Below are 26,780 nucleotides of genomic sequence, written 5' to 3'. Positions count from 1 at the left end.
GGAGCACCCAGAGGAAACCCACGCAGACACGGGGAGATTGACTGTGTGGAGTTTGCACAGTCACCTGAAGCAGGAATTGAACCCAGGTCTCTGGCGCTGTGAGGCAGCAGTGCTAGCCACTGTGCCACCCATTTAAGCCATGGAATGTTGAGCTGCGAATCCTGCCCTTCTCTCAATCAAGTTTCAGTGATGGCTTCTAAATTGTAATTCCATGAGTTAATCCAGGCTCAAAGCTCATCGCACTTGTTATACACCTTAAATTACACCCACTTGCCTTGGAAGAGATCCTGATGATCCAGACATCTGAAGCCCTCCTTCCTGCACATGTTCTTTAGTCATATTCAACTGTAATATCTTCCTGTTTCTGGCCTCACTGGCAGGGCACTGGGAGTGATTCCAAGATTACAACCAAAGACGTCCTGCTTTTCTACCCAACTCCCTAAATTTCCTTTGCAAGACCTCATCTCTCTTCATGCCAAAGTCATTAGAATGAATATGGACTATCACCTCTGGCTGCTCACTCTCCTCTTTCAGAATGTCCAATGTTGCTTAGAGACATCCTTGACCTTGGCACTGGGGAGGCAACACATCATCCTGGAGTCTTGCTAGCAGCCACAGAAACCCAAGCCTGTGTGTGTTCCTGATGAGCAACCCTAGCATCATTACCGCTCACTGACACTTTGACATTGCAATGTACAACAACTAATTGTGGTGCCACTAATCTGGCTGTTGCTTCATCCCACCTTCCCCCAGCCCAAGAAGCCATTCCCCCGCAACAGTATCCAAACAATATCCTTATTTGATGGGCTTCTGCACTGTCCTGGCAGTCACCCATCTACCAAGCTAAACTTTTGATGTGACCACATCCCTGGAACATCTATACAACTTTCTACCACTTGCATGTTCCTCAGAGTACAACTGCTGCTCCAACTGATCCATGCAGTCAGAGGAGCTGCAGTTGGATACTTCCTGCAGACATAGTTGTCAGGAACATGTGACTTCTTCCTGATCTCCCACATCTCACAGGAGGAGCATACCAATCAACCAACTTGCCATTACTGCCCAACTAGTAGTACATGATTATTTGGTAGTATGGAGTTAAAGTGGGTATTTTACTTCAGGTAGGGGGCATATTCAACATAAAGCAGTAATTAAGGAATGAGTGAAAACTGCTGCTGCTATCTGTAGTGGTAAAGATTAAAGCACATCAGAAGGGAACAAACGTCAACCAATTAGGTACCATAGGGATTAAGGTAGGCACATAAGTAGTAACATTAATAGCAATTGGGTTGGAGAAAATAAACAAGCTAGATTTATACAGGCATACAGAAGAGGAACAAATGAATGAATAGGACGTTATAAAGAAGGTTAACCAAATCATTCAGGAGATGGGAAAAAATGTCAGAAGATCTGTTGCCTAGTATCCGAATGCTATGTAGGACAACACTCAGTAGATTAATCTACTAGATTAACTCCATGCAAGTTGAAGGCAGGAAAGACAATGCGATTGCCAGGGAATGTCCAGGCTAGTAGCAAGGAAGAGGGATTGCAAGCGAGAGTTAAATGATTTTTGAGAAAGTCATGCAAACAGCTGCATTGACTGGGATAAGATGTTGAGGATCAGCTGACCAAATATGACAGAGGAATGGAACAGGCAGAAATGGAACAGCTTGAGATAATCAATGTAGTCGATAAGATCATGGTTAAGTCTGTGCCAGAGGAGCTAGGCCTCAGGCCACAATAGTCGAGACATTATGAAGTGAAGACAATTAACAAGATATGCCTTTTACTGACATGGAAGGATAACATCATTGCAAGCACTGGTCATAACTGGAGTACATTAAATCCTCCATATCTGTGAGATCACAACTCATGAATTTGCCTTTCTGCGCCAAAAAGTAGCAACAAAATACAACATCCATGGGAAAACTTGGGTGTCTGCAATTTTTAACCTATTTTTAGCCTGTATGTTTAATGAGCTCTGCACTTGCGAATTTCATCATTCACGAGGTTTCACAAACGAAACCCTTGTGCATACAGAGGAGTGATTGTAAGTCAGTGACTGATAAGTTTTCCAAAATAGTTAGTCACAGAAGTTTCAATCAACGTTTCAATAAGTGTTAAAATATTGAAACCTATAAACAGGACCTTCTTTAAAAAGTACAAAAATAAAAAGTTGACGCATCATTTGCTGTTTTGCACATGGTATACTTGCTCTTTTCTGCTTACTTAGACACCTCATTTAAAGCACCTATCTCGAGTCCTCCCTTAGCCAAGCAAAATAATGAAAAAGGTAAAGTCACTATAGTCAAACCAGACCATATGGCAAAAACAAGGACTGCAGATGCTGGAAACCAGATTCTAGATTTCAGTGGTGATGGAAAAGCAGATGAAGGGCCTTTGCTCGAAACATCGATTTTCCCGCTCCTCAGATGCTGCCTGAACTGCTGTGCTTTTCCAGTACCACTAACCCAGACCATATGGCTGCTGTTGCAGTAAAGACGCAACTGGTGGTGGTTTAACTGGAGGGTCACCATACCTCAAGTAAGGGGAGAGGTCGAGAAGGAGAGTGTTTCAAGGTAACCCCAGCTGGTGTGGGAATTGAATCCATGTTGCTGGCATCACTCTGAATCACAAACCAGTTGTCCAACTAACTGTTGGGTTAACTCTATTATTAGTTAAAATTTTCTTTCTCCAGGTTTGCCTGTAAATTTTAGATGCTAATCTTTGTGTTTAACCTTAAATTGAGACAAATCGCCTATGAGAAAGATTGAGGTGTAGGGTTAGGGTTGGGAAATTTGAAACAATGGCTACAAAATCAGATAATCAGTCCTTTTGTTCTTAATGTATGGATCATATCTCGTGGTCAAAACAGAAGAAAAACAAGATTTTAGGTTCAATGCCTGATCTTCAGTGCTACCTAATTTCAGGGGTTGATTAGCTCAGTTGGCTGGACAGCTGATTTGCAATGCAGGGTCACATTGTCAGCATGGGTTCAATTCTTTCAATGGCTGAGGTTACCATGATGGATTCTCTTGCCCTCACCAGCACTGAGATAATACTCAGGTTAAATCACTACCATTTCTCTCAAACCAGACAACAGCCCCATTATGCTTGTTTGTACTTGTCAATTTAGGATGGTTTTAAAGCTAGTTTGTCACCCCCTCTAAGATCAAAGTGCTCACTTTGGATCAGATTAAAATGATATTGTGGAACTGTACCCAAATGAAGAGTGAAAATGCAACGGAGTTGAGGAGAGCAGTAATGTGTAGCAGAAAATGGGAAATATAAGTGTGGCATTGGGTAAGAGGAGTCCTCTTTAACCACCACCTTAGAATGAGCTACTCCAGAAACATAACTATGGCAGTAATCAAGATGATTGCAAGTTGTTACCAGATTTATTGCTTCAACTCATCCTCTTATCCTTAATATTGTTAAAGTCCCTACAGCCATAAAATCAAAAAGTTACAAAATCCTCTGTAGGCCTGCTACACACCAGAATATAGCAAATGCTTCAACTTAAGTTATAGAAAGTCATTTCCTGATACAGAGGATGATTTCATGCTATATCATATAATTTGATAACGGAACTCAAAAAAAAAAGTTTCTTACTTACCGGCACATAATTTACAGATTGATGATTTTCATCACAACAGTGTTCACTGTCCCCAGGCAACACATACTGCCCCTTATAAAACTCTCTGACCTTAAAATGAAGAAAGTCAGATTCCTGTCTTAATTGTTCAAAATTTGGTAATGGTTTTGCAGTGGTTTCTGATCTTCCAACTTGTTCACCTTTGGTCAGGTCATTGTCTCCGGCATTTTCATTAGGGTTGGCAATTTCAACCACTTCCAGACTGTCCAAGTCATCTTCATCAAGTTCTTCTTGCGCAGTTACACAAGATGTTGGACTTGGCCATTTTGGTGGCTGTTTTGCACATTTTGAATTGGAACCATAAAGGAATCTTGATGTTTCTTCTGTCCTCCATTCAATTAGTGTTTGTCTTAGTAATTCTAGCACATTACTTTTGCCTGATATGCCAACACCTGAAGTAGAATGGCTCAACTGTTTTGATTTTGCTATCAGCATCTTTAATGATGCAGCACCCTTCTTACTTAGGCCCTGTGTTGTAAAGTTTTTATTTGCTTTCAATGTTGTCAGAGACAAGTTTTTCTCGGATATCAGGGAGCACTTTTCTTCTGGTGTAAAGATCAACTGTTCACTTTTTCCACTTTGGGATGACCTAGAACTTAATGTCTCAGCATTCTTAACATGGCATTTCTTCAATTCTTGTAAAACATTGTCTACTTTATGATCCATTTCGGAATGTTTTGACACTGGTATCATTTTCTTAGATTTTATAATCATATCTGGTTGCTGCTTTTTGAGCTGTTTCTGTGCTGATGCTTTTAAACTACACTTTTCTCCCATAATTATGTTGGAAACAAACTCTTGGTCAGAGTCTCCACTGCTATTGCTTTCACTTGAGGAGGTAGACACATCCTGATCTTCCAAAAAGGGAGAAGCATCAATATGTGATGCATGGATGCTTGAACTTTGAAGCTGCACTTCTTCACCGGCGCTACCCCTATAAGTCAAGAATAAAATATTATAAACAATGACAGAAAAACTAGTTTCAAGATGACAGCCATTAAAAAATTCTGATTGCACTTTAGTAGTCAAAATTATAAAGTAGTGGCTAATGTAAAATTTAAGTAGACAGGCTTAAATGGTTATAATGGATTTTCCAATGACTAGTCGTTTTTGCAGCATTGATGGGAATTCCATGTCAGGTTATGGTTAATGTCTATGCTGCCAATTTTTTTCAGGAGTTTTGGGCTTGTATTTAATTCCCTGAAGCTGCCTTAATGCCACAAATGAGGGATAAAATCAAAATGTGCATGCGTTTATCATTTGTGTTGAAAAGCAACTTTTGACTTTTAGGGAAGTGCTGAGGTCTTTTTAGCAAAAAGCTATTGCTTACAAAGATTGATCATGAGATGGTGCATTAGCCAAATATAAAACAACTGTCCTTTTTCTAAATTTTGTCTTGGACAAAAACAAGCTGAATTTCAGAGGCAGATACAGTGTATTTGGAGTGCCTTATTTCCCCATTCAACTTCATTTTAATTTAATTTCTCCCTGTTCCTCTCCTCTTCCCCTGTTTCTTATTGCTGTACTCACCTCTGGTTGGCAGTGTTCGTTAAAATAGCAATTTACTAGAGTCAAGGGGGAATTTGATAGAGGTTCTTAAAAATAAGCCAATCTCTAGGGCTTTTATGATACACCGGTGATTCTCTACCTCTGGAGTTGGCGCTCAGGTTCAAGTCCCACCTGCTCTGATTTTAAAAAACAAACAGCTGGGTCTCTCCTGGTTAAAGCAGCCAGCCATAAGTCCAGGCAGCAGAGATCATGGTTCTCAACTACCTGCCTCACTTTCAAGGCTACATTTGTGTAAAAATCTCTGAATGGGTGGATAAGAAAATTATCTAATAGCTGAGTTCTTGTGCTATTGGACCGAGTAGTCTCTACCTCTGGATCAGGTGGCTTGGGTTCACATCCTACCTGCTCCAGAGGTGTCTGATAACATCTGATCAGGCTGACTTAAAATATCTAAGCTCAGAGTTCTTTATATTGCCATTCATTGGGTAGGGAGCTTGGAATGCACTCAAGGCATCATGGGGGCTGCAGTGTATTATCGACAGCTGGGTAGCTCTTTTGGTAGCCGGTACAGACACAACAGGTCAAATGGCCTCCTTCTGTGTTGTAAAATTCTATGGTTCTAACTCTCCTTTCTACTTCATTTTAATTTAGTTTACTTCTTCTGTGTGCAAGAGTGCACAAGGGAGAGAAAGAATTATTGAGAGGTTGTGATTGAAAGTGCTGCTTCTGATTAGGTGTAACAACAACTATGTTACTTGTAATGCTGTGTTTTTTGCACATGCACAATAGTAGCTCTGCCTAATGTGACATTACCCATATACAGTCTTTACAAAATAGAAAAATGGACTGTTAATGTTTATCTAAATTTATAGACAAATGCGCCATCTCCTGGTCATTTGTACACAACTTTTACAGAATGTTTGTAAACAGTAGCCTCTTTAAAAAGGTCTTAACACTTCCCTAAAAATCACTTTCCTATCAAATGAACATAACCACATTCCAATTTTATTGACCACATTTGTTGCATTAAGGCATCTTCAAAGAATTAAATACAAGATCAAAGCCCAAATGTCCTGAAGACAAGCAGCAGCACATTTAAATGGCATCGACTCATTTTAAAGATAGTCAATACACATGCATGACTTGTGCTACTGCCAAGTATTTTCATCATATCTCCATGCTGACTAAATGATGAGTTATTGATTAATAAATCACTAATATGATTTGACTGGAGAATATGTGTAACATGCTGGTCATGACCAAAGTTTTCCTTAAATTTATTATGTCAAATAAACAAAATTATAGTTCACAAAACATCAATTAAATCATTGTGCATACCTTTGTTCCTTTAACAAGCGGCATACAGAAGACCTATAAAACAGAAGACATGATTTTCCATAATTTAAAATCCACACAGACTTTTCCAATTTCTTCCATCAGTTAAACTTAAACCTCTCCATTAATTGGACAACTGCCCAAATCTACTTTAGAGGAGACTTTCATTCCCTTACTGAAGGTTGGATTTCAACCAATTTCCAAAGGGAAAAAGAGCAGAGATAACCCAAGCCTCAGAGGCACCCATATTATCACTTTTTAAATTGGCTAGGTGAAAAAAAAGGCTTTAAAAGTTCACAGTTATTTTGAGATAAAGCTAAAATTTGAAATGCAAATTTATGATGCCATTGTTACACATCCTTATAGCTATCATAGGATCACGGAGATAAACAGCATGGAAACAAACCCTCAGTCTAACTCGACCATGCTGATCAGATACTTTAAATTAATCTCGTCCCATTTGCCAGCACTTGGCCCACATAAACCTTTCCTATTCACATACCCATCCAGATGCCTTTCAAAATGTTGTAATTGTACAAGCCTCTACCACTTTCATGCAGAGAGTGGTGTGTGTGTGGGGAATGGGCTGCCAGAGGAAAGGTTGTCCTAAGGTTCCTTTTATATCTTTCCTCTCTCACCTTAAACCTATGCCCTTTAGTTTTGGATTCCCCCACCCTGGGGAAAAAAGACTTTGTCTATTTACCCTATTCATGTCTCTCAACATCTCAAACCTCTATAAAAGGTCACCCCTCAGCCTCCAACCCTACAGGGAAAACAACCTCAGCCTATTCAGCCTCTCCATATAGCTCAAATCCTCCAACCCTGGCAACATCTTTGTAAATCTTTTCTGAACCCTTTCAAGTTTCACAACATCTTTCCAAAGGAGAGAGATCAGATTTGACACAGTATTCCAACAGTGGCCTAACCAATGTCCTGTACAGCCACAACATGACCTCCCACTTCCTATACACAATGTTCTGCCCAATAAAGGAAAGCATACCGAACGCCTTCTTCACTATTCTATCTACCTGTGACTCCACTTTCAAGGAACTATGAACCTGCATTCCAAGGTCTCTTTGTTCAGCAACACTCCCTAGGACCTTACCATTAAGTGTATAAGTCCTGCTAAGACTTGCTTTCCCAAAATGCAGCACCTCGCATTTATCTGAATTAAACTCCATCTGCCACTTCTCAGCCCATTGGCCCATCTGGTCAAGATCCCATTGTACTCTGGGGTAACCTTCTTTGCTGTCCACTATACCTCCAATTTTTGTGCCATCTGCAAACTTAGTAACTATACCTCCTGATTTTCAAACCAAAATTATTCATTTAAATGACAAAAAGCAGTGGACCCACCACCGATCCTTTTAGCACACCACTTGTCACAGGCCTCCAGTCTGAAAGCAACCCTCTACCACCACCCTCAGTCTTCTATCTTTGAGCCAGTTCTGTATCCAAATAGCTACTTCTTCCTGTATTCCACGTGATCTAACTGTGCTAACTAGGCAACCATGAGGAATCTTGTCAAACGCCTTACTGAGGTCTATACAGATCATATCCACTGCACCGACCTCATTAATCCTCTTTGTTACTTCCTTAAAAATCTCAATCAAGTTTGAGAGACATGATTTCCCCCACATACAAAGCCATGCTAACAATCCCTAATCAGTCTTTGCTTTTCCAAATACATGTAAATCCTGGACATCAGGATTCCCTCCAACATCTTGCCCACCACTGATGTCAGGCTCATTGGTGTTTAGTTCCCTGTCGCTTCCTTAACCACCTCTCTTAAAGAGTGGCACTACATTAGCCAACCTTCAGTCTTCCAGCACCTCACCTGTGCCTATTGATGATAGGAACATCTCAGTAAGGGACCCAGCAATTACTTCCCTAGCTTCCCATAGAGTTCTAGAGTACACTTGATCAGGTCCTGAGGATACTGAAAGTTCAATGGAAACAATGCAAATTCTAAGAACAAGTCATAAATTTAGAACAAATACTTCACCTTTCTTGATCCCGTGACCATAATGGGTTCTTTGGAATCTGAGCTTCTAAATATTTGGATGCTTTGTAACAAAAATTGCTGCAAAAACACTTAAAATAATTGATTTTAATTAGTATTTATATTTATAGAAATTACCTTTTCTTCAATTTAAACATTCAAGAATAGACTTTTGTTTAAACTTAAAATGATATTTTTCTTAAGGTGTGCCTCATGCTCAGGTCCCCATGAGCATAACACCTTGTACCTTGTCAAAGGGCAGGTACATTATTGGACTGTTAACAGCTGCAGAGTCAAAGCCAGAACCACTTTTTACTTACAGTCAGTGAATAGTAAAGAGTAGACCAACCTGCACCACTAATTTGTTTTCAAATTTTGAAACTACTTCAGTGGGGTTCGGTCATCTTTTATTGCATCATCCAAGAATTTACACAAGTATGGGCAAGTGAGCAAATTTTGATACATGGGTCTGACCATAATTAAAAGATTGACGAGATAAAAACAATGACTGCAGATGCTGGAAACCAGATTCTGGATTAGTGGTGCTGGAAGAGCACAGCAGTTCAGGCAGCATCCAAGGAGCAGCGAAATCGACGTTTCGGGCAAAAGCCCTTCATCAGGAATAAGGGCTTTTGCCCGAAACTTCGATTTCACTGCTCCTTGGATGCTGCCTGAACTGCTGTACGCTTCCAGCACCACTAATCCAGAACATAATTAAAAGATTACTGTAGAATAATACGAAAAGTTAACAGGCACTTTTTCTCCTCTAGAATATTTAACTTTACAGTCCATATCTTTTGGACTCCTAGAAAGACAACATAGAACAGAGGTTGGAAATAATGACTATCAAATTACACAAAAAAAATTGGAAGCAAAAGCTATTTCTGACAGCTCTGACAGACAAATAATACTAAATGAAGAATCTCAGTGTTTAACAATCTAAATCTTTATTGCAGCCTTTTAAAAAGTGTCAGTCACAAACTGAACATGCTAAGTAAAACATAACTTGAATACTTGTGGATCAGTTCCAGTTCTATTAGTAATTGGTACCCATCCAAATTGCCCTCAAAAAGAAGTTGAGTGAGATTGGAGTCTCACACAGATTAACAACAAGTAAAGACAAGTAATTTCTATTCCTAAAAGGAAATTAGGGACCTCAATCTCTTTTTTTCACATAACATATTATTGAAGACTGAATTCAAATTCTCAAACTTTTGTTAAGAATTTGAGCACAGATGCTCTGCATTTTAAGCCCGGTTTCTGAAGTTAGCCAACTGAAATGCTACTCAGTAGTAATAGTACTCGTGTACTATTCATAGATCAGCAACATGTCTCATATTAATACAACTAGCTTTCTTAGGTCTGCAAACATAATTACAATATTTAATTTTATTTGAATTAGAATCCTTACAGTGTGGAAACAGGCCCTTCGGCCCAACAAGTCCACGGCGACCCTCCGAAGAGTAATCCACACAGACCCATTCCCCAACTCTATATTTGCCTCCGACTAATACACCTAACCTACACAGAGTCATAGAGATGTACAGCATGGAAACAGACCCTTCGGTCCAACCTGTCCATGCCGACCAGATATTCCAACCCAATCTAGTCCCACTTGGCAGCATCCGGCCCATATCCCTCCAAACCCTTCCTCTTCATATACTCATCCAAATGCCTCTTAAATGTTGCAGTTGTACTAGCCTCCATCACTTCATCTGGCAGCTCATTCCATACCACTCTCTGCGTGCAAAAGTTGCCCCTTAGGTCTCTTTTATATCTTTCCCCTCTCACCCTAAACCTATGCCCTCTAATTCTGGACTCCCCGACACCAGGGAAAAGACTTTGTCTATTTATCCTATCCATGCCCCTCAATTTTATAAATCTCTACAAGGTCACCCCTCAGCCTCCGACGCTCCAGGGAAAACAGCCCCAGCCTGTTCAGCCTCTCCGTATAGCTCAAATCCTCCAACCCTGGCAACAGCCTTGTAAATCTTTTCTGAACCCTTTCAAGTTTCACAACATCTTCTCTGAAGAAGGTGGGCAATTTAAGCAAGGCCAATTCATCTAACCCACACGTCTTTGGATTGTGGGAGAAACCCACGCAGACATGGGGAGAACGTGCAAACTCCACGCAGACAGTTGCCAGAGGCTGGAATCCAACCAGTGTCCCTGGCGCTGTGAGGCAGCAGTATTAATCACTTAGCCATGCTGCCCATATTCTTTTGGAGTTGTTCTCAGTTTAGTCATAACTTTCTACTTTTGAGAGCAGCAATATGTTAAACAATGCTCTAAAAATTTCCATATAATTTTCATTCCAGAGTAGTGTAAACAAAAGGCGCAAACCCAACTAACACATATAAATCTAGGGATATTCAATACAATTCTCTCAACACAAATTATTTCAAATCAACTAGAAAGTCTTTTTAAAAAGTTCTTACCTTTCTTTCAGTAATGTCATAAACTCGATTGGTGTGGGTAGATATTCTGTATTGCTGTTTAGGTACCTTGATGGAATTTAAAAAAAGAATCAGAGGTAACATCATAATCAGTAAAAGACTGCCAAATAGCTCAGCTGTTGCACACAATAAGAGCCAAATAAATAGATGTAAGTATCAAATGGATGCAAGTAAAATAATAGCAGTATTATTTTATTTGTCATGGTTTCAGTGAACTGCGGTCTGCTCACAGTAACCATTTTATCATGTATCAGACAAGAATGACTATACTTTGGAATACACACAGCCAGTCAGCCCTGTGAGCTTGGTTTGTCACTCTAGATCATGGCTAATCAAAAACACTGTCAAAATCCTACACTCTCTCATATCCCTTTACGTCATTAGTCATAGTTACAATGGTATGACTGTCATTAGGATTTGGAAGTCTATCGACTTCAGTCTTGTACAGCTTTCTAAGATTGAGAATTCCAAAGATTCACTATCCTCCAAGTAAAGAAACTCCATTTGATCTCAGTCCTAAGTTAACTTGTCCCCAAACTGTGATCCATAGTTCTATGCTGCCTTAGTCGCTGGTCTACTAATTCAGAACCTCAGCCGAATGATCTGGGAACATGGATTTCAATCCCACCAGGGCAGATAGTGAAATGGGATTCAATTTCAAAAAAATTGGAGTAAAGCTAGTCTAATGGCAAACAACTAATCTCTGTTGATTGTTATACAAGCCCATCTGGTTCACTAACGTCCTTTAGGGAAGGAACTTTGCCATGCTGATCTGGCTTGGCTGATATGGCTCCAGAACAACAGCAAAAATGGTTGACTCTTGACTACCCTCTGGTAATTTAGCCAATGGGCTAGAAAAGCTGGCCCAGTCAGTGGGCTTCTGAAAAAACAAGTTGAGACCCAAAAACTGATCTTTGCTGTACCTTGCTGTTCCTACACGTCTACTTCAATTAGCACCAAATAGGGGCTGGATAAGCTCGGACTGTCTACTTTGGAGCAGAAAAGATTGAGGGAGACCTGATAGAGGTGCATACAATTATGAAAGGATGGACAGGATGAATACAAAGAAGCTCCTTTCTCTTAGTCATAGGGACAATAACAGAGGAACACAATAAGGTGAAAGGGAAGAGGTTTTTAAAAATTCATTTGTGGGATGTGGGCTTCAGTGGCCAGTCATAATTTTTTGCCCGTCCTCAGTCGCCCTTGAGAAGTGAGCTGCCTTCTTGAGTCGCTGCAATCTATGTGCTGTAGGTTGACCCACAATGCCCTTATGGAAGGAATGCTAGGCTTTTGACTCAACAGTGAAGAAAGAGAGACATATTTCCAAGTCAGGACAGTGAGTGATTTGGAGGGGAACTTGTAGGTGATAGTATTCCCATGTACCTGCTGTCCTTTTAGATGGAAGTGGTTATGGGTTTGGAAGGTGCTGTCTGAGGATCTTTGGTGAATTTCTGCAGTGGATCTTTTAGTCATTACATACTGCTGCTCCTGAGTGTCAGTGGAGGAGGGAATAGATGCTTGTGGATGTAGGATGTGGATCAAGCAGCTTTTGTCCTTGATGGGGTCAGGCTTCTTCAGTGTTCTTGGAGCTACACTCATCCAAGCAATTGGGGAGTATTCCATCATACTCCTGACTTGTGCCTTATAGATGATGGATAGACCTAGCAGAGTCAGGTGCTGAGCTACTTGCCTCAGTATTCCTAGCCTCGGACTTGCTCTTGTGGCCACTGTTTTTTTTTTTTCTTTTTTCTTTTTTTTTTCAAAGAACTGCAGATTAGATTACATTACAGTGTGGAAACAGGCCCTTCGGCCCAACAAGTCCACACCGACCCACGAAGCGCAACCCACCCATACCCCTACATTTACCCCTTACTTAACACTACGGGCAACTTAGCATGGCCAGTTCTTTGGACTGTGGGAGGAAACCGGAGCACCTGGAGGAAACCCACGCAGACACGGGGAGAACTTGCAAACTCCACACAGTCAGTCGCCTGAGGCGGGAATTGAACCCGGGTCTCCAGCGCTGTGAGGCAGCAGTGCTAACCACTGTGCCACCGTGCCCGGCCACTGTTTTTATGTGATGAATCTAATTTAGTTTCTGATTGATGGCAAGTCCTAGGTTGCTGATGGTGGGGGATTCAGTGATGATCATAGCCTGGCATTTGTGGGGTGTGAATGTTACCTGCCACTTGTCAACCTAAGCCTAGATATTGTCCTGATCTTGTTGCATTTGGACATGCACTTCTTCAGTATCTGATGGGTTATGATTGGAGCTGAACATTGCGCAATCAGTAAACATCCCCATTTCTGACCTCATGATGAAGAGAAGATGATTGGGTTTAGGACACTACCCAAACAAACTCTGGTTGAGGTGTCCTGACCCCAACAACCGTGATCACCCTCTTATATGCCAATGTGAATTAAATCACTGGAGAGTTTGCCCATTGATTCCAATTTTGCTAGGGCTCCTTGATGCCACACTTAGTCAAATGCTGTCGATGTCAAAGGCTGTCACTCATCTGACCACTGGAATTCAGCTTTGTCCATATTTGAACCAAGGCTGTCATGAGATCAGAACCTGAGTGGCCCTGGCAGAACAAACTGAACGTCACTGAGCAGGTGCTGTCTGATAGCTTGATGATACCTTGCATTGCTTTATTGATAATTGAGAGTAGACTAATGGGGCAGTAATTGACTGGGGCAGATTTGCCCTACTTTATGTACAGGACATATCTGGGCAATTTTCCACAGTCAGGTAAATGCCAGTGTTGTAACTGTATTGGAAGAGCTTGGCTTGGGGAGCAGCAAATTCTGGAGCACAAGCCTTTAGTACTGCTACCCATAGCCTTTGCAGCATCCAGTGTCTAGAAGGGAATGGAGGAAGCGTTTTCATCCTGACAGTGGTGGGGCCTGGAATTCACTGCTGGGGTGGGTAGTTGAAGGGGTACATTTCACAACTTTTAAATAAAAGTACTTGAATAAGCACTTGAAATGTCTTAACATTCAAGATTATGGGCTCACTGTTGGAAAGGGAGGCTCATGTTGATTTAGTGTAGCTTTAGTGGTAGAGACTTGATGGGCTCATGGGTCAAAGGGCCTTTTCTGGCTGTCTGATTATATGACACCCAGGTCTTGATACATTTTCTTGCTTATCAATTTATAACCAAAAGTATAATGTGCCTTCTTGTTTTAACTACAAAAGTAGATAACCTCATATTTATGTACATTATACTGCATGTTTCATGCACTCAGCTTGACCAGAAGCAGCTCTGCATCCTCCTCATAACTCACCCTCCTGCCCAGATTTGAGACATCTGCAAATGTGAAGATATTAAATTTAAGTCCCTCCTTCAACCCATTACTATATGGTGAACAGCTGGGGTTTGAACACTGATCACTTCATCCATGGTCTCTTTCTTTCAGTATCACAGTGCAAAATATTCATTTTCATCTCCCCCATTTTCTGTGGCTCCACTCAAAGTTCTCCGTTGATGAAGTCTAAAATGCTCCCTATCCTAAAGCTTAGTACATTTTTGGCAATTTTATATGCCTCCTCCTTTGACATAATGAAATCCTTCATTTCCTTTGTTAGCCACATTACAGCAGAATGTAACTGCTGCTCTTAGAACCCGAACACAATAAGCTGATGCCTACGAGACAAATGGGGGTAGTTAGGCAACAGTATAAAGAAAGTAGGAGTATACTTAGGGACATGAGATAGCTTTGACAAATAGAATTAAGGAGAATCCAAAAGGGGTTTTACAAATATGTGAAGGACAAAAGGATAACTAGGGAGAGAATAGGGTCCCTCAAAGATCAGCAAGGCGGCCTTTGGGTGGAGCCACAGAAAATGGGGGGAGATACTAAATGAATATTTTGCATTAGTATTTACTGTGGAAAAGGATATGGAAGATTTAGATAGTAGGGAAATAGATGGTGACATCTTGCAAAATTTTCAGATTACACAGAGGAGGATGTGCTGGATGCCTTGAAAAGCATAAAAGTTGATAAATCCCCAGGACCTGATCAGGTGTACCCGAGAACTCTGTGGGAAGCTAGAGAAGTGTTTGCTGGGCCTCTTGCTGAGATATTTGTATCATCATAGTCACAGGTGAGGTGCCGGAAGACTGGAGGTTGGCTAACATGGTGCCACTGTTTAAGGAGGGCAGTAAAGACAAGCCAGGGAATTATAGACCGGTGAGCCTGACCTCAGTGGTGGGCAAGTTGTTGGAGAGAATCCTGAGGGACAGAATGTACATGTATTTGAAAAGGCAAGGACTGATTCAGAATAGTCAACATGGCTTTGTGTGTGGGAAATCATGTCTCACAAGCTTGATTGAGTTTTTTGAAGTAGTAACAAAGATGATTGATGAGGGCAGAGCAGTAGATGTGATCTATATGGACTTCAGTAAGGCGTTCGACAAGGTTGGATGCAAGCATAAGAGGTACAGTTAGTAAGTTTGCAGATGAGACCAAAATTGGAGGTGTAGTGGATAGCAAAAAGGGTTACCTCATTACAACAGGATCTAGACTAGATGGGCCAATGGGCTGAGAAGTGGCAGGTGGAATTTTAATTCAGATATATGCAAGGTGTTGCATTTTGGGAAAGCAAATCTTAGCAGCACTTATACACTTAATGGTTAAGGTCCTAGGGAATGTTGCTGAACAAAGAGACCTTGGAGTGCAGGTTCATAGCTCCTTGAAAGTGGAGTCGCAGGTAGATAGGATAGTGAAGGCAGCATTTGGTAGGCTTTCCTTTATTGATCGGAGTATGGAGTACAGGAGTTGGGAGGTCATGTTGTGGCTGTACAGGACATTGGTTAGGCCACTGTTGGAATATTGTATGCAATTCAGGTCTCCTTCCTATTGGAAAGATGTTGTGAAACTTGAAAGGGTTCAGAAAAGATTTACAAGGATGTTGCCAGGGTTGGAGGATCTGAGCTACAGGGAGAGGCTGTACAGGCTGGGGCTGTTTTCTCTGGAGCGTCAGATGGGGTGATCTTATAGAGGTTTACAAAATTATGAGGGGCATGGATAGGATAAATAGACAGTCTTTTCCCTGGGGTGCGGTAGTCCAGAACTAGAGAGTATAGGTTTAGGGTGAGGGGAAAAATATAAAAGAGACCTAAGGGGCAACTTTTTCCACGCAGGAGGGTGGTACATGTATGGAATGAGCTGCCAGAGGAAGTGGCGGAGGCTGGTACAATGGCAACATTTAAGAGGCATTTGGATGGGTATATGAATAGAAAGGGTTTGAAGGGATATGGGCGGGGTGCCAGCAGGTAGGACTAGATTGGGTTGGCATATCTGGTCGGCATGGACTGGTTGGACCGAAAAGGTCTGTTTCCATGCTGTATATCTCTATGACTCTAATATATAAAGAAGCACTATTTGGGCACACAGTTCTCTACTCACTGTAGGGAAATAAAATATGTAGATGTCGACCACAGCATTCCAGTCACCTAATGTTCTCCTCAATTAAGCATGTTTATAAAAGCGTATGGTAGACTTTTTATATTATTTCTATTCACATCATTGGGGCCAGCAAAAAAGTGGCCTCAGATGCAATATGAACTGAATAGGCATTGGAAAGTCTTCTACTGAAAGACAAAATGATACAGAACTAAAGATTTATTTTCTTTCCTATTGGTCAAATTACATCAGATCTATTGTCAAGTGAAAGATAGGAACAATATTGTGAAACTTGGAAAGGTTCAGAAAAGATTTACAAGGACGTTGCCAGGGTTAGAGGGCTTGTGCTATAAGGAGAGGCTGAATAGGCTGGGACTGTTTTCCCTGGAGCACTGAAGCGGAGTGGCGACCTTAGAGAAGTTTATAAAATCATGAGGAGCATGGATAGGGTAAATAGATAAGGTCTTTTCCCTAGGGTCCAGAACGAGGGCATAGATTTAGGTTGAGGGGGGGTAAAAGATTTAAAGAGGGACTCAAGGGGCAACTTTTTCACGGAAAGAGTGGTACGTGTATGGAATGAGCTGCCAGAGGAAGTGGTGGAAGCTGGTAAATAGGAAGGATTTAGAGCGATACAGGCCTAGTGCTGGCAAATGGGACTAAATTAATTTAGTATATCTGGTTGGCATGGTCAAGTTGAATCGAAGGGTCTGTTTCTGTGCTATATATCTGATTTTATGTATGGATTTGGTGAAGCTTGTAAAACCGTCAACTAGTTGTTTATGTAACAAATCATGGAAAATTAAATTTAAAAATCTTCAATATCAGAAGATACAACAAAAAAATACTTGGGCAGAAAGTACTTGCACTCTGAAATAGTGGAATGAGGGTCCTCTGTTATGTGACTGGAGGGTTTGAGTGAGAGGGAGAGGCTGAGGCTGAGTGTTGTGGCATTTTTATCCTGGAGTGTCAGAGGCTGAGGGGTGACCTTATACAGGTTTATAAGGTCTGAGGGGCATGGATATGCTGAATAGCCAGGTTCTCTTTAGAGTGGGGAAGTTCAAAATGAAACAGAAGAGATTTAAAAAAAAGGACCAGAGGGGTAACCAGGAGACCATAAGACATAGGAGTGCAAACAAGGCCGTTCGGCCCATCAGGTCCACTCCACCATTTAATCAGGGCTGCTCAGTGTTTCAATTCCACTGACCCACACACTCCCTGTAGCTATTAATTCCTCGCGAGATCAAGAATTTATCAATCTCTGCCTTGAAGACACCCAACATCCCCGCCTACACTGCACTCCGTAGCAATGAATTCCACAGGCCCACCACTCTGGCTGAAGAAATACCTCATTTCCATTCTAAATTGACCCCTTCTAATTTTGAGGCATTGCCCACAGATTCTAGTCTCCCCACCTAACGGAAACAATTTCCCAGCATCCACCCTTTCTAAGCCATACATTATCTTGTAAGTTTCTATTAGATCTTCCCTCAATCTTCTAAACTCTAATGAATACAATCCCAGGATCCTCAGCTGTTAATCATATGTTAGGCCTACTATTCAAGGGATCAGCAGTGTGAATCTCTGCTGGACATGCTCCAGTACGTCCTTCCTGAGGTGCGGGGCCCAATATTGGACAGTATTCTAAATTGGGCTTAACTATAGCTTTATAAAGTCTCAGAAGCACATCGCTGCTTTTGTAATTCAACCCTCGAGGTAAATGAAAACATTATATTTGCTTTCTTAATCACAGATTCAACTTGCAAGTCAACCTTGAGAATCCTGGATGAGCATTCCAAGACCCTTTGTACTTTGGCTTTATGAATTTTCCTCAGTTTAAAAAGGTCCATGCCCGTATTCTTTTTCCAAAATGCAAGACCTCGCAGTTGCTCACGTTGAATTTCATCAGCCATTTCCTGGACCACTCTCCTAAACTGTCTAAATCTTTGTGGCCTCCCCACTTTCTCAGAACTACTATATAAAAAGTGAACAGCTGTGGCCCCAACACTGCGGGACACTACTAGTCACCAACTGCCATTTCGAAAAAGAACCTTTTTACCCAAACTGTCTGCCTCCTGTCAGACAGCCAATCCTCAATCCATGGCAGAAGCTCACCTCTAAAACCATGAGTCCTCACCTTACTCAGCAGCCTCCCGTCAGGCACCTTATCAAAGGCCTTTTGGAAGTCTAGATAGACACCCACTGGGTGTCCTTGGTCTAACCTATTCATTACCTTTTCAATGAGTTTTAACAAGTTTGTCAGGCACGACCTCCCCTAACTAAATCCATGCTGACGTGTTCTAATCCAACCCCGCACGTCCACGAATTTAGAAATCTCATCCTTAACGATAGATTCTACAATTTTACCTACAACTGAGGTTAAGCTAATCGGCCTACAATTTTCCATCTTTTGTCTTGATCCTTTCTTGACCAAGGGGGTTACAACAGTGATCTTTCCAATCATCTGGGACTTTCCCTGATTCCAGTGATTTTTGAAAGATCACAGTCAGTGCCTCCACTATTTCCTCAGCCACCTCTCAGAACTCTGATGTAGCCCATCAATTTTTAGACCTTTTAGCTTTTCTAGCACTCTTTTGCAATGGCTACCATACTCAACTCTGCCCTTTGACTCTCAATTGTTGGGATATTGTTTGGAGATGGCACAGTGGTTAGCACTACTGCCTCAGTGCCAGGGACCCAGGTTCAATGCCTGCCTCAGGTAACTGTCTGCATGGGTTTCCTCCAGGTACCCCAGTTTCCTCCCACAGTCCAAAGATGTGCAGGTTAGGTGAATTAGCCATGCTAAATTGCTCAGTGTTAGGTGCATTATTTAGGGTAAATGGGTGTGGGTGGGTTGCTCTTCAGAGGGTTGGTGTGGACTTGTTGGGCCATACTGTAGGAAATCTAATCTATTACTCCTGTCTTCCACTGTGAAGACTGACACAAAGTGCTTAAGTTCTTCAGCTATTTCCTTACCTCCCAGCACGAGCTTTCCTGCATCAATTTGGAGCAGTCCAATCTCTATTTTTGCCTCTCGTTTGTTTCATATGTATTGAACAGACCCTACGATCATTTCTACTATTACTGGAGAGCTTATCTTCATATTTGATCTTTTTCTTCCTTGTTTCTTTGTTATCCTGTTTATTTTTGTAGTCTTCCCAATCTAATTTCCCAGTGTTTCTGGCCACTTTATAAGCTCTCGCTTTCTTTGATACATTTCCTGACTTCCTTTGTCAGCCATGGCTGTCTAACCCCTCCCCGGATAATCTTTTCTTTGGGATGAACCTCTGTACTGAGTCCTCAATTACACCCAGATACTCCTGCTATTGTTGCTCTACTGTCTACGGTAACATTTTCATGCAGAGGGTGGTGCACATATGGAACGAGCTGCCAGAGAGGTGGTGGAGGCTGGTACAATTACAGCATTTAAAAGACATTTGGGTGGATATAGGAATAGGAAAGGTATGGAGGAACATGGGCCAAATGTCAGCAAATGGGATTAGGTCAGATTGGGATGTCTGGTCAGCACAGACCAGTTGGACCATAGGGTCTGTTTCCATGTTGTATGTCTCTACGGGAAGACAGAAGATGTAACTATTCTCTTGTAGGACAGAGAAATTAATGGGAGATAGAATCGAGCAGTTTAAAGTTATGAAACATTCTGACAGGGAAGATATGGCAAAACCATTTCCACAAGATATGGGATCAGTACCAGAGAGGAGAATAAGAATTTTCCTTTTGAAAATGCAACGAGTTATTAAGAATACACTGCCTAAAAAGGTATTGTGAAGTAGATTCAGTAATAACTTTCAAAATGAAATTGGATATATACACTGGGAGGGGATGGCAGGGTAGGGGTTAAGAATATTTGCAAGGCTTTGGGGAGAATAATATGGATAGTTCCTGGATGCTGGACCAAACAAAATCTCTTTCTAATGGGAGAAATACTTTATACCTTTCTTTTAAAATAGAACTATTGGTTGTGAACTAGCAGTATACACATTTATTTAAACAACCAAGGACATCTAAAAGATCTCTATTCTTTTATCATCCTTTTTGCAATAGGAACTTGTTCCCGTTCAACTTTGCACATGGGTGAGATATACTGGATGAAAGCCCTTTGCTGGAGATTGCATTCTATTGTTTTCTACTTATGGTTAGTTGGTAATGAAATTGGTCTTTCACTTAAAGAATCGTTGTAACTGGCTTCTTATTACTGAAGTAGAAATTAGTTAATTACATTTTAACTGGAGAAATGTATGGTTTCATGTTGGAAGACACTAATATTTGTTGTAGCCAATCAGGGAGTTTGCAAAGTGGGAAGCTGATTTGCTCATCAGCATCTGGTGTGACACTACTTGTCATTTATTTTCACAAATAGCTGCAAATTAATACAAATAAACATAATAGACTTACATTCTCAAGTTTATTTTGACAAATAGGATAGCCACACTGTTCAATTATGGACCGCTCTTCCACAATATCCTTATAATGGACTGCAGTAATAAAATGTACCTAAGAACACAAAGAGGCAAAGTTAAATACGCACCTGCAAATGCATCCAAAAAAAAAACCCCAGAATTATTCAATATCAGTTTGCCACTTGAAAGTTATTTTCCAAATTATAAAAGACTAACATTTATATATTCCACACAAATGAAACTAGGCAGGCTACATATATTAGAGTCTTTTGTCTTTAATGGGATGTGGGCATTACCAGCAACTGTTGTCCAGAAAGTTAAAGCCAATCTCATTTGCTGTGGATGTGGTGTGACATCTAGGCCAGACTAAGCAAGGACTGTAGACTTCCTTCCATAAGTGGCATTTGTAAAACAAAAAGGTGTAGTGAATGGAACGATGTCAGCCAGGAGAATGAGTTCCGTGATTGGGGCTGTTAACGTGATCCTGGCTGATGGATGTAAACTAGTGTCAGGAGTTCACCTCATTCCTGGAGCCAGCTCAGTGCTAGCTGGGTCAATGGTATGTAATGTGTGCATATAAATAAAAGGTGACAAGATACCGGCCTTCATGGAGTTATTTCAGATGTGTTTCTATAATTAATGATAGTTGGTCATTTTTCCTAATACAAGCTTTCAATTTCTGATTTATTCAATGAAATTAAACTCCACAAGCTGCCATGGACAGATTTGAACCTCTGGCTTACCTGTCCAGCGATATGACCACTATGCTATTGTCGGACTTAAACTCAACCCATGATTTTTGGCCAGGAAGAGCTTCATTTAGTTTTAAAACAACATTTGGATAGAATTTAACCACAAACTGACTTTTAGCCAAAAAAATCCAATTCTTTCTTCTTTGCATTTACAGTACTGGTTGCCAAAGTTAAACTTCGCCTTGCATCAACTTATTGATTCATAGAACAATACAAAGACAGCTATGTGGCTTTTGCATCTGCATGTCATGATTACCAACATACAGGTGCATGCTGCATTTCATGTTTGCTAATTGGGAAATAGGGCATCAAGAAGAAATAGTAAATTCGAACAGTGCTATGAATATGAAGTCATTAAGACTGCAGAGCAGGCAAATAATTGAGAATTTTTTCTGGAATTCAAGATATTAGAGAAGAATATTAAAGACTGTTGGAAGCTATTCCGATGAAGGTTTCTGTTGTGTTGGATTAATATTTATAAATACTGCTACCACCATTCCAGTGAGGGCCAGATAGTCCTTTGGGTGAAAAAAAAAATCATTTCTCAAATCCCCTCTAAACCTCCTGTTCCTTACCTTAAAACTGGTAGCCTTGGTTATTGATTCCTCTGCGAAGGGGACGTTTTTCCATTTCTACCCTGTCTATACTTTTAGAACCCCCCCCAGGCCTTCTCTACTCTAAAGGAAAACACTCCAGCCTATCTAGCTCTTCTTCAACATTGAACGACTCCATCTAACTAGTAAATCTCTTACAATCACATCCTTTCTGTAGTGGGACAACCAGAACTGTGCACAGAACTCCAGCTGTGGGTTCACTAATGTTATATAGAGCTCAATCATCATCTCCTCACTCTTATAATCATTGTCTTGATTAATAAGGTGGTTACAAAATTATTTTGTACTGCGAAATATTTTTATTTGTATTGAAGGCATCCAATTAGCTAAGGAATAAAGCTTTAGCCTTATAGTCAGCAATAAGCACAGCATGTGTCAATTAAATGAATAAGAAACAAGTCAGCCAGACTATCAAGACTAGTAGCTAGAAGTTACAGTATCAGAGACCTTGCATGGAAGAACATAGTGCCAATGAGAGATGTAGGTATGTACTGTACCTATAAGAGAAAGGGGAAGCTAGCAAGGACTGACCGAAAGCACAGCAAGTGCTGAACAAGGTAAAAATGTAACACTTGGTTGAAAGAAATAGCTGCAGTTGCGTTGCCACGGAACAAAAAAAATTTCAAATTCGACCAGTTTAAACTATGCCCCAGATACCAAAATATAACCGAATTTGAATTTGTTTTGATGACAGTTTTGGGGTATAAAAACCACACATTGAGAAGTGAGGAGACCGGCCAAGAAAAACCAAGTATAGACTGCTAGCCAAATAGCTCTCTGAAAGGTGCCTGTCCACAAGAAGTTTATGCAGAACATTGAAGCTGAACTACAGAATAATCTACAGAAGAAAATGTACAAAAGGAGAATCGACAAAACTGACTAGTTTTGAAATGTGATTTTTTTTTAACAAAATCAGACCAGTATTGTAGAGTGGGAGTTAAAAGATAGGTTTAAGAGAAAGGAGTTGTAAATAATTATGGTTTAATGCTCTTTGGACTTAAAAGAATAAAATTGTTAATTTTTACTTTACATAGTGACCTCTGGGATAGTTCTTTGCCTCTTGAAATTTAAAGAGATAACAGAACAAAGGTGAGCTTCTCTATGTGTCGGGTTTAAATTAACAGAGTAGTTTACCCAGTGTCATAACGTCAGTGGGAATAAACATAATTTGGAACACATGGAGATTGGAGTGTGGAAATTATACCATGTATGCTGTAGTCTATATAAGGATTGAAGTGTTCTGTAACCCCACCAGAGTGAGCTTTAAACTGCAAGGTGTTAAAGACTCGTCCTCCATAGGTGTTCATGAAATAAATCATCGTTATCTTGTTTTCTTGAAGTCCTGTTACCAATTTGCAGAGTTGATCCCATAACAACCTTTGATGCAATTTTGTTGAAAGTATTTTGGTATCTCTTATGACTAGGTTTAGAGACTAACAACCACAGTAACCAAGTTACAAAAGTTAAACTTAGTTTTTTCAAGCCAGATTTCACTCTGGGATCTGAATTATCCAGTTTTATCAGACAGCTGGAATCATTGCACTACTTACACAGCTCAGTCAGATGCCTGAGAACCAGGAGACCAAATTAAAATCAAGCATGTGACCACAGCTGGAAAATAAACTTGTAAAGAAGTCAACGACAATCACATTAATTGACTTGGTTTATCATTAGTTATCCAGCAGAGTGATTCGGTGGTTAGCACTGCTGCCTCACAGCGCCAGGAACCCAGGTTCGATTTACACTTTGGGGGTCTGTGTGGTGCTTGCACATTCTCCCTGTGTCTGTGTGGGTTTCCTTCCACAATCCAAATATGTGCAGGTTAGGTGAATTGGTCATGCTAAATTGCCCAGAGTGTTAGATGCATTAGTCAGGGGTAAATATAGCTATGGGGAATGGGTCCAGATGGGTTACTCTTCAGAGGGTCGGTGTGGACTTGTTGGGCCAAATGGCCTGTTTCCATGGAATCTAAACTAAACTAATTAGGGAATCTAACCTAGTCAAAAGAAACAAAAAAAAAATTAGTAGATTTCAAAACCAGCCACGGATCATGTACAAGGTTTATGAAGAGAAACAATCTTGCAGTGTGACAGAAGATAAATATTTCAAATAGTTTCAATTAAAGAATCAATTTGTGTTTCTTTTGTGGATCAGATTAGTGGAAATAATCTTCAACCTGGCAACTTAATAATGGAAGAGACTACATTACTTTGCATGTGGTTGGAAATTCAATGGGACTAAGTAAATAGTTCTTAGTACACTGGCAGAGTTGGATCAGCAGAGGGTGTTGCATATATAGAATGAGCTGCCAGAGAAAGTGGTAGATGCTTGTACAATTACAACATTTAAAAAGGCATCTGGATGGGTATATTAATAGGAAGGGTTTAGAGGGATATGGGCTGAAAATGTGTTGCTGGGACAGCGCAGCAGGTCAGGCAGCATCCAGGTAACAGGAGAATCGACGTTTCGGGCATAAGCCCTTCTTCAGGAATGAGGAAAGTGTGTCCAGCAGGCTAAGATAAAAAGGTAGGGGAGGAGGGACTTGGGGAGGGGCGTTGGAAATGCGATAGGTGGAAAGAGGACAAGGTGAGGGTGATAGGTCAGACTGGGGTGGGGGCGGAGAGGTCAGGAAGAAGATTGCAGGTTAGGAAGGCGGTGCTGAGTTCGATGGATTTGACTGAGACAAGGTGGGGGGAGGGGAAATCCCCACCCCAGTCTGACCTATCACCCTCACCTTGACCTCTTTCCACCTATCGCATTTCCAACGCCCCTCCCCAAGTCCCTCCTCCCTACCTTTTTATCTTAGCCTGCTGGACACACTTTCCTCATTCCTGAAGAAGGGCTTATGCCCGAAACGTCGATTCTCCTGTTACCTGGATGCTGCCTGACCTGCTGCGCTGTCCCAGCACCACATTTTCAGCTCTGATCTCCAGCATCTGCAGACCTCACTTTCTCCTTTCGAGGGATATGGGCCAAGTGCTGGAAAATGGGACTAGATTAGTTAGGATCTGGTTGGCACGGACGAGTTGGACCAAAAGGTCGGTTTTCGTACTGTACATCTCTATGAACAGCCTCTTTCTGAACAATATGATGCTATGTTGCTACTTAGTTGCCAATGTGGACTCTAAACTGGATGCTCCTTTTCCGATACAAACAGCAGTAATAACACTGGCTGTGATGCAATTTGGAACACCCTGTGGCTATTATACTCACTAGATACTCAGATTTTTTAAATATAACCAAAAGAAACAAAAAGGAAGAAGATGTTCTAACATTCAGAATGTATTTGCACCTACTTCATTTTTAGGAAAGCCAAGAACAAAACTCCATCATCAATACAGTATCCTCAAAGGCAGCCCACTTACACAATCCAACAGAAATTCTTCTGTAACATTTATTTCCAGCAGTTGTTCAACAACACGAAGAGCTTTTGCCTCACATTCACGTTTCTTCCTCAAAGCCTCTTGCAAAGCAGCTTTTCTATAGGTGCAACATTTATGACAAAAAGATCACGTTAGGTCAATTCAATTTACTTTTTTCCAGGATAATATGGATTTATTTCTTGCTTTGAGTATTTACCCCGACGATGGTGTAAATATTTAGTACTCCCCAGTATCTGCAGATCTCTGTTCTTCAAAACAGGCCAGATTTGTAACTAATAAGCAGCAATAATTAAATGCTTAGAAAAAGAGTTGCACTTAATTGATAGTGAACAGTTTAGAGAGTTGCCAATATTCAGCAGCAAGGCACCAGGCTACTGACAATACTCCCATCCCCATAAGACCCCTAATGAAACAATTGACCATGTCCAATATTTTCCCCACAGTTTTTATGACGACAGGGGGGGGGGGGGGGGGGGGGAGGTGAGGAAAGAAATGCTAGTTGCATAGTAATGTACTGAGGAAATCATTAGATCACCTAGCCCAATCTTCCCACACCTTCTAGAACGAATAGCCCTGCATTCCTTTTCTAATCTGGATTAATTCAGTTTTTTAAATAGTGAACTGGTGCTCTGTTTCAACTCCATGTCCATTGGTAATCTGCAACATTTTACCACGGTCATTGAAATAATTAGTTAAAATTGCCTTTTCCTACATTAAAACAGTGCGACCAAATCTATTTAGTAAACAAACTGCAAATAATTTACAGAGGAACAGCACAGTTCATCTCAACGACAGTGCTAGTATTACATGTTACTGTTCATTTTGTCTGTAACTACCTGAACTATGTAATTGCCTGTTTTGATTGTTGTGCTGCTAAGTACGCCACTGCTCGAAAGAGGCAGTCCGCTGCAAGAGATGCGAACTTCAACAGGTTAGTGCCTTTCTAAACAAAAACAGAAGTTGCTGGAAAGGCTTAGCAAGTGTAGCAGCATCTGCGGAGAAAAATCAAAGTTAACGTGTTCTTAGAACTGATGTGCATAGGTAAGGGAGTAAAAGGATAGGTAGAGATAGAGACGAAGGAGAAAAATAGGTCGACAAAGGAGTGGATAACGATCAGCCTGGAGAATTCATAGCCGCTGTATTAATGGACAATTCGTGACTAACGGTGGATGGTCTGTAACAGTAAACGGTGATAGGGGGGGGGGCATTGGAAATGCGATAGGTGGAAGGAGGTCAAGGTGAGG

General features: G+C 40.9%; 1 protein-coding gene across 3 annotated transcripts in view; it reads right to left on the bottom strand.

Moving 5' to 3' along the window:
• Positions 1 to 26,780, bottom strand: part of rpap2 (RNA polymerase II associated protein 2) — a 129,360-nt gene that overhangs the window by 101,320 nt on the left and 1,260 nt on the right. For 2 of the 3 annotated variants that reach the window (XM_043698791.1, XM_043698793.1), the window contains exons 2-7: positions 25,519 to 25,633; positions 20,783 to 20,881; positions 10,940 to 11,005; positions 8,505 to 8,593; positions 6,503 to 6,535; positions 3,617 to 4,589 (exon numbers count right to left, since the gene is read on the bottom strand). In XM_043698791.1, coding sequence (XP_043554726.1) covers positions 3,617 to 4,589; positions 6,503 to 6,535; positions 8,505 to 8,593; positions 10,940 to 11,005; positions 20,783 to 20,881; positions 25,519 to 25,633 — 1,375 coding nt within the window. The remainder of the gene's footprint in view (positions 1 to 3,616; positions 4,590 to 6,502; positions 6,536 to 8,504; positions 8,594 to 10,939; positions 11,006 to 20,782; positions 20,882 to 25,518; positions 25,634 to 26,780) is intronic. The other variant, XM_043698792.1, reaches the window with a different exon arrangement.

Source organism: Chiloscyllium plagiosum, chromosome 11 (assembly GCF_004010195.1).
Source record: "Chiloscyllium plagiosum isolate BGI_BamShark_2017 chromosome 11, ASM401019v2, whole genome shotgun sequence".
NCBI classification, from domain to species: Eukaryota; Metazoa; Chordata; class Chondrichthyes; order Orectolobiformes; family Hemiscylliidae; genus Chiloscyllium; species Chiloscyllium plagiosum.
The sequence above is the reverse complement of the archived record's forward strand: the minus strand, read 5'-3'. Positions and strand labels throughout refer to the sequence as shown.